The sequence below is a fragment of the Coregonus lavaretus genome (genome assembly GCF_964263955.1).
Source record: "Coregonus lavaretus genome assembly, chromosome: 5".
NCBI classification, from domain to species: Eukaryota; Metazoa; Chordata; class Actinopteri; order Salmoniformes; family Salmonidae; genus Coregonus; species Coregonus lavaretus.
The window spans coordinates 29,026,617-29,035,202 of NC_139992.1; the positions used below are offsets into that span (position 1 = coordinate 29,026,617).

At 48.2% G+C, this 8,586-nt stretch overlaps 1 protein-coding gene across 1 annotated transcript in view; it reads left to right on the forward strand.

Annotated features, from left to right (window-relative positions):
• Positions 1-8,317, forward strand: part of LOC311129219 (interleukin-1 receptor accessory protein-like 1) — a gene marked incomplete at both ends in the record, with an annotated part of 126,444 nt that extends 118,127 nt beyond the window's left edge. Inside the window, 3 exons of the mRNA XM_084161522.1 lie at positions 645-815; positions 5,321-5,365; positions 7,593-8,317. Coding sequence (XP_084017648.1) covers positions 645-815; positions 5,321-5,365; positions 7,593-8,317 — 941 coding nt within the window. The remainder of the gene's footprint in view (positions 1-644; positions 816-5,320; positions 5,366-7,592) is intronic.
• Between the last annotated feature and the right edge of the window lie 269 nt (positions 8,318-8,586).

Consider the following 8,586-nt stretch of genomic DNA (forward strand, 5'->3'; position numbering starts at 1 on the left):
AATGCTCTGCCAGGTTTGCGGATCAAGGAAGTTTCCGGATTACCGGATTTCCCCTCCTGTAGGATAATGGGAGAGCCATTAGGGTCGGAAAACCACTGTGCACTAATGAGTTTACCTGCTGGGGAGAGGTGTGTGTGTGTGTGTGTGTGTGTGTGTGTGTGTGTGTGTGTGTGTGTGTGTGTGTGTGTGTGTGTGTGTGTGTGTGTGTGTGTGTGTGTGTGTGTGTGTGTGTGTGTGTGTGTGTGTGTGTGTGTGTGTGTGTGTGTGTGTGTGTGTGTGTGTGTGTGTGTGTGTGTGTGTGTGTGTGTGTGTGTGTGTGCGCGTGTGTGTGTGTGTGTGTGGCTTGCGTGCGTGCGTGATGACACAACATCTGAGAGGATGTCCTGATAGCCCTTAGCTAGTCAAAGTTGGTCTTCTGTTTTTCACACCTCGGCTTCCTCTACTCTTTTGTTGATCCAACAGTCTGGCTTTCTACTGCAGCTCTCAGCTCTTTCATTTTGCCTGGCAATACAATTATCTCTTTCTCTCACTTCCACATAATAAAGATTATGTCAATTTGCTGTGTCTGTTCATACCTGCATTCATCCCTGAGGATGCATATGCTTCACCACACATTCTCTGTGTACTGTGTGTGTTTCTGGCAGATAATAAGGACTATGATGCGTACCTGTCCTACACTAAAGTAGACCCTGACCAGTGGAGTCAGGAGACCAAGGAGGAGGAGCGCTTTGCCCTGGAGATCCTCCCTGCCGTCCTGGAGAAACACTACGGGTACAAACTCTTCATCCCAGACAGAGACCTCATCCCCACAGGAAGTAAGTGGTGTAAGTGATGGCTGTGTGTGGGGGTGGGGAGGCTGAGGGGGTGCTGTGCATGGGGGTGGGGGTGGGGGTGGGGAGGCTGAGGGGGTGCTGTGCATGGGGGTGGGGGTGGGGAGGCTGAGGGGGTGCTGTGTGTGGGGGTGTGGAGGCTGAGGGGGTGCTTTGTGTGGTTACTTGATAATAGGTCCACTAATTGTGTTGTGGCTTGTACAGTTATTATGGTTATTGTGATTGTTCTTTACTCTGTCAGTATGTCATCAGTATACAGTCATGTGTGGTCTGTTTCGTATTCACCTGTTGTGCATGTTAGTGATTATTGTACTTTCACTGTAGCTGCTTGTCATTGTCACTTGTCTTTTGTATGTACAGTATATGTGTAGTTTGTGCAACAAAGAAACTCTAAATAATATATCCATAGTTACCACCTATAGAACAACCTTCAGTATTTTGCCCCAAACCACCTCTGTGTTACTGATATTGTTTTCATATACTGTAAGCTATACGTTTTATTGAGTTGGCTGACAGAGATAACAAGCTTGCGCAGTTCTCATCACCCCACACATTAAATTAACAGAAGACGGGTCCAATCGGATCCAGTCTGTAAATTAATTTTAATTGCACATATCCGAGACCCGTGGCAATTATATCATACCCGACCCAGATCCGGGACAAAAGTCAGAATTTAGGAACCGGACCCACTTGGGTCCCGGGCGGCTCTCGGAACTTTGGGTTTGTTGTACCCATGAAGACCTCTACTCTACAATTCACTCGAACAGCAAGGTAATGTAAATGTATGTAAATGTACTCTGGGATATATGCAAATAAGGCTTTACACTAAGAATGTGTGAATTTAAGACTGAAAAGTGTGGACCCGTGTAGACACTGGACCAGTGTTAAATGTAACACTCTCAGTGTTCATTTAACACTAGAGAATTTGCTCTGTAGGGTTTTTAAATGATGGTGAAAACTTGGAGAAATGTTGGGGTTAAGTGGGTTAAAATATTCCTAGATGTCAGAAAAATAAGGGACGTAAAAAAAAAAGTAGATTTATTGAATTTTCCAAGTGGTCTGTATTAAAGGATACTTAATTTAATATAACAGGCTTTTAAAATTCAATATTGGTGCACAATTTCCACTTAAAATATCAAAGGGACGCAAAGTATACTCTATTTGTGGAATGACCCAGCCTCTGTTGTGTATGAGAATCTACATCAGAGTGTTATAAGCACACTGTACACTTGTTTAAACAAGCATGCACTTGTTCAGTGCATGATCATAGAATGCATGCTTATGAATGGTTGTAACCATCTTAATTGATAGGCCCTCATTGGTTGATAGCAGATATCCTCTGCTACCCTTTGAGCGGGCGCAGATGGAGAGATCTCTGATAGCAGTCATGTTGTCTCCTCTGTCAATGTAACAATAAACCATCTTATTCTTGCTGCACTCCTATACACTGTCGTGTTCCTTTCAAAAACTGTTTAGAACCCGCTCCCTTTTACCGGGATACAACATCCTCTCTAGGGATCCACTCACCTTTCTAGCCCAAAGTGTATTCTATTGTGTAGCCTATACCACACTGACTGTGCCCTCAGCAAGGGGACTGTGTAACATTAGACATCTAGATAAATATATCGATAGAGCTATAGATATAGATAGAGCTATTGATAGAGATATAGATATTGATAGAGATATAGATATAGATAGAGAAGTAGATAGAGCTATAGATATAGATAGAGCTATAGATAGAGTGTCACGATCGTTTAAAGATTCGTGGTACCAAGGCGCAGCGTGATAAGCGTACATTTTATTAAACGATTAGACACACGACAAAACAACAAACAAACGATACGTGAAGTCTTAAGGTTACACCAAACAAACCTATACAGAACAAGATCCCACCCAGACTGGTGCCAAAAGGCTGCCTAAGTATGGTTCCCAATCAGAGACAACGAGCTACAGCTGCCTCTGATTGGGAACCACCCTGGCCAACATAGATCTACACAATCTAGAAACTCAACATAGAAAACTTAACATAGAAACTACACACCCTGGCTCAACATTTAAGAGTCCCCAGAGCCAGGGCGTGACAGTACCCCCCCCCCCCCCCCCCAAAGGTGCGGACTCCGACCGCGCCCCATAAACATAACAGGGTATGTGCCGGGTGGGCATTCCGCCTCGGAGGCGGATCCGGCTCCGGGCGTGACCACCACTTTCTCTCCACCTCCCTGTTGCGCCCCTGGTTTGGTCTGGCACCGCTGACTGGAGCTCGACCCGACGACGGTGGATCGAACTGTACAGGCTCCGGACTGGAGCCGCTGGCCGGAGCTGGACTGGGCACCGGTGGAGCGGACTTCTCTGGCTCCGGAGTGGAGCGGCTGACCGGAGCTGGACTAGACCCCGGTGGAGCGGATTGCTCTGGCTCCGGAGTGGATCTGCTGACTGGAGTTGGACCGGACCCCGGTGGAGCGGATTGCTCTGGCTCCGGAGTGGAACAGGCACGGGCTGTGCCGGACTGGACACACGCACCACTGGCTTGGTGCGGGGAGCAGGAACGGGCCGGACCGGGCTGACGACGCGCACCACTGGCTTGGTACGGGGAGCAGGAACGGGCCGGACCGGGCTGACGACGCGCACCACTGGCTTGGTGCGGGGAGCAGGAACGGGCCAGACCGGGCTGACGACGCGCACCACTGGCTTGGCGCGAGGGACAGGAACAGGCCGGGCCGGACTGGGAACACGCACCACTGGCTTGGTGCGGGGAGCAGGAACGGGCCGGGCCGGACTGGGAACACGCACCACTGGCTTGGTGCGGGGAACGGAACGGGCCGGGCCAGACTGGGAACACGCACCACTGGCTTGGTGCGGGGAGCAGGAACGGGCCGTACCGGACTGTGGAGGCGGACTGGAGGTCTGGAGCGGAGAGCTGACACAACCCGTCCTGGCTGAATGCCTACTTCCACACAATATGTGTGAGGCATTAGCACAGGACGTACGGGGCTGTGCACTCGTACTGGCGATACAGCACGTAGCACCGGCGCAGGATATACGGGACCGAGGAGGCGTACTGGAGACCACGAGCGTTCAGCCAGCACACCCCGTCTTGGCTGAATGCCCATCTTCGCACGACACGTGCGTGGTGCTCGCACAGGACGTACAGGACTGTGCCGGAACACTCGCGGCACAGTACGTGGCTCGGCATAACACGGAGCCTGCCCAGTCACACGCTTCCTAGCATGAGTATGGGGAGTTGGCTCTGCTCTAACACTAGGCTCCGCCAACCACCCTTTTAGCCCCCCCCAAAAAAATTATTGGGGCTGTCTCTCGGGCTTCCTCCTCGACCGGCACCTTCTGCGTTGCCGCTGCTCCGCTCTATAGCGCGCCTCCACTGTCTCCTCCCAAGGACGGCGATCCATTCCGGCCTGAATCTCCTCCCAAGTCCAGGATCCCTTCCCATCCAGGATCTCCTCCCAGGTCCAGGCTGTCTGTTCCTGGACACGCTGCTTGGTCCTCATTTGGTGGATCTTCTGTCACGATCGTTTAAAGATTCGTGGAACCAAGGCACAGCGTGATAAGCGTACATTTTTTTTAACGATTAGACACGCGACAAAACAACAAACAAACGATACGTGAAGTCTTAAGGTTACACCAAACAAACCTATACAGAACAAGATCCCACCCAGACTGGTGCCAAAAGGCTGCCTAAGTATGGTCCCCAATCAGAGACAACGAGCTACAGCTGCCTCTGATTGGGAACCACCCTGGCCAACATAGATCTACACGATCTAGAAACTCAACATAGAAAACTTAACATAGAAACTACACACCCTGGCTCAACATTTAAGAGTCCCCAGAGCCAGGGCGTGACATAGAGATATAGATAGAGATATAGATAGAGATATTGCTAGCTCAGTATTCATGCTGTAGGGCAGAGATATCACAGAGTACATGTTCTCTCTAGCAGCCTCCTCACTAGCTCCCATTTAATCCATTAATGCATTCATGAAAATATTATTTGTGAACATATCTGTTCAGCAGTCCGTCTATGCATACGGTACAGGATGTTCAGTATCTATTATCATGGCTCTACGTCTAGCTGGTTTTCATGTGGAATAGAGCTGAAAGGTGAACCCATCCAGTCAGACTTCTCCGGTGGTAGGCAGCTCCAGTCAGAATAGGACATCACAGGGTGATATGTTTAGAGGCACTTACTTACTTACTTACTTACTTACTTACTTACTTACTTACTTACTTACTGTACCATGCTGCTGGATGAACTGAGAATCCAGTCCATAGACAGAGTTCTACAATAATTTGCTAAAACACTGTTCCAGCCCGTGTGTGTGTGTGCGCGCGTGCGCGCGTGCATGTGCGTGTGTATGTTAGAGAAAGAGAAATTAAGTAGTTGATGCCAGTGTTACACAAGTCCTCTTTGCTGTTTGTGTGCTCTGTGTGTTCTCCTGTGATCTGAGTCTCAATGTTGACATGTTTATGTTTAGGTCTGGCCAATGAGCTTTACCAGGATGACACAAGACTTCTTAGAGGTACACTTCCTCAGTCTCTTCCTCTTGTGTCAGCAACTGTGATGCACTTCCTCTCTGGACAGGAAGAGAAGCTTAGGGCATCCAGTTTTTAAGAGTTTACACAGCAAGAGCATAGCTTTTAAGTCAGAACACACATACACACTTTAGCACACAAACACAGGCACACATACACACACACATACACACACACAGTTGAAGTCGGAAGTTTACATACACTTAGGTTGGAGTCATTAAAACTTGTTTTTCAACCACTCCACAAATGTCTTGTTAACAAACTATAGTTTTGGCAAGTCGGTTAGGACATCTACTTTGTGCATGACACAAGTAATTTTTCCAACAATTGTTTACAGACAGATTATTTCACTTATAATTCACTGTATCACAATTCCAGTGGGTCAGAATTTTACATACACTAAGTTAACTGTGCCTTTAAACAGCTTGGAAAATTCCAGAAAATGATGTCATGGCTTTAGAAGCTTCTGATAGGCTAATTGACATCATTTGAGTCAATTGGAGGTATACCTGTGGATGTATTTCAAGGCCTACCTTCAAACTCAGTGCCTCTTTGCTTGACATCGTGGGAAAATCAAAAGAAATCATAAAAAAATGTTGACCTCCACAACTCTGGTTCATCCTTGGGAGCAATTTCCAAACGACTGAAGGTACCACGTTCATCTGTACTAACAATAGTATGCAAGTATAAACACCATGGGACCACGCAGCCGTCATACCGCTCAGGAAGGAGACGCGTTCTGTCTCCTAGAGATGAACGAACTTTGGTGCGAAAAGTGCAAATCAATCCCAGAACAACAGCAAAGGACCTTGTGAAGTTGCTGGAGGAAACAGGTACAAAAGTATCTATATCCACAGTAAAACAAGTCCTATATCGACATAACCTGAAAGGCCACTCAGTAAGGAAGAAGCCACTGCTCCAAAACCGACATAAAAAAGTCAGACTACGGTTTGCAACTGCACATGGGGACAAAGATTGTACTTTTCTGAGAAATGTCCTCTGGTCTGATGAAACAAAAATAGAACTGTTTGGCCATAATGACCATCATTATGTTTGGAGAAAAAGGGGGACGCTTGCAAGCCGAAGAACACCATCCCAACCGTGAAGAACGGGGGTGGCAGCATCATGCTGTGGGGGGGCTTTGCTGCAGGAGGGACTGGTGCACTTCACAAAATAGATGGCATCATGAGGAAGGAAAATTATGTGGATATATTGAAGCAACATCTCAAGACATCAGTCAGGAAGTTAAAGCTTGGTCGCAAATGGGTCTTCCAAATGGACAATGACCCCAAGCATACTTCCAAAGTTGTGGCAAAATGGCTTAAGGACAACAAAGTCAAGGTATTGGAGTGGCCATCACAAAGCCCTGACCTCAATCCTATAGAACATTTGTGGGCAGAACTGAAAAAGCGTGTGCGAGCAAGGAGGCCTACAAACCTGATTCAGTTACACCTGCTCTGTCAGGAGGAATGGGCCAAAATTCACCCAACTTATTGTGGGAAGCTTGTGGAAGGCTACCTGACATGTTTGACCCAAGTTAAACAATTTAACGGCAATGCTACCAAATACTAATTGAGTGTATGTAAACTTTTGACCCACTGGGAATGTGATGAAATAAATAAAAGCTGAAATAAATCATTCTCTCTACTATTATTCTGACGTTTCACATTCTTAAAATAAAGTGGTGATCCTAACTGACCTAAGACAGGGACTTTTTACTAGGATTAAATGTCAGGAATTGTGAAAAACTGAGTTTAAATGTATTTGGCTAAGATGTCAACTTCCGACTTCAAATGTACACAAATACACATGCTGCCGCACAGAGACACACACAGATCCAAAAACCTCAGTGCGAGAGAGATGAGAAAGTAATATAGGTAGAGTTGATAGATGACTAAGAACAGTTGTAGTTAGCTGTGTGTTTAACCACTAAACTGTTGTCTGACTGCTGTCTCTGTCTTGTGTTGTATGTCTTGTAGTTGTCCATCCATTGTCTCTGTGTATTGTGAGTGGTGTGCTATATGTGTCTTGTCCACATCATGTTACAACAAATATGTCCTGCATACAAAACATGTTATAGAAAATATGTTTCTGTATAGAATCTAAGCTGTTTTGAGTTTTCCCTTTCAAGAAGATTGATTGTGTGCTGAGTGCATTCCTTTCTTCCTCTCCCTTTATCCCTCTCTCTCTGTCTCTCTCCCTCGCTCTCTCCAGCCTACATTGAAGACGTGGCGCGCTGTGTGGACCAATCCAAACGCCTCATCATCGTCATGACGCCCAACTATGTGGTGCGGCGTGGGTGGAGCATCTTCGAGCTGGAGACACGCCTCCGCAACATGCTGGTCACCGGGGAGATCAAGGTGATTCTGATCGAGTGTGCTGAGCTGCGTGGCATCATGAACTACCAAGAGGTGGAGGCCCTCAAACACAGCATCAAGACCCTTACCGTCATCAAGTGGCATGGCCCCAAGAGCAACAAGCTCAGCTCCAAGTTCTGGAAGCAGCTGCAGTATGAGATGCCCTTCCGCCGCACCGAGCCAATGCTGAGCCACGAGCCAGCGCTGGATGTCAGCGAGCAGGGGCCCTTCGGCGAGCTCCAGACCGTCTCCGCCATCTCCATGGCAGCCGCCACCTCCACCGCCATGGCCACGGCTCACCCGGAGCTCCGCTCGTCCTTCCACAACTCGTACCACACCACCATGCGGCAGAAACACTACTACCGCAGCTACGAGTACGACCTGCCGCCGGGGGGCACGCTACCGCCACTGTCATCACTAGGCAACCAACACACCTACTGCAACATCCCGCTGACGCTGCTGAACGGACAGAGGCCGCCGGCGGGGAAGAGCCGCGAGCACAGTCTGGAGGAGGAGCACACTAACCACGCCATGCTGCCGCTGTTGCCCAGGGAGACCAGCATCTCCAGCGTCATCTGGTGACCGGGACGGGATAGAACCATACGACACTGGCGGTTTGGTCTGGTCTGGCCTGGTTTGGTCTGGTCTGGTTTGGCTTGGGATGGATCGCTTTGGATCGGTTTGGTGGCGTAGTCACACTTCAATGAGCCAGTTCTGATTGGCTACTGAGAGATTGTGATGAGTTTGGTTTGGAATGGACCCCTGTGAACAGGCAAGACAGGGTCAGGGCAGGTTTGGTTTTTAATGTGGCCCTCATGTACACAGAGGAGAAGTTCTTCACCCGAGGATTA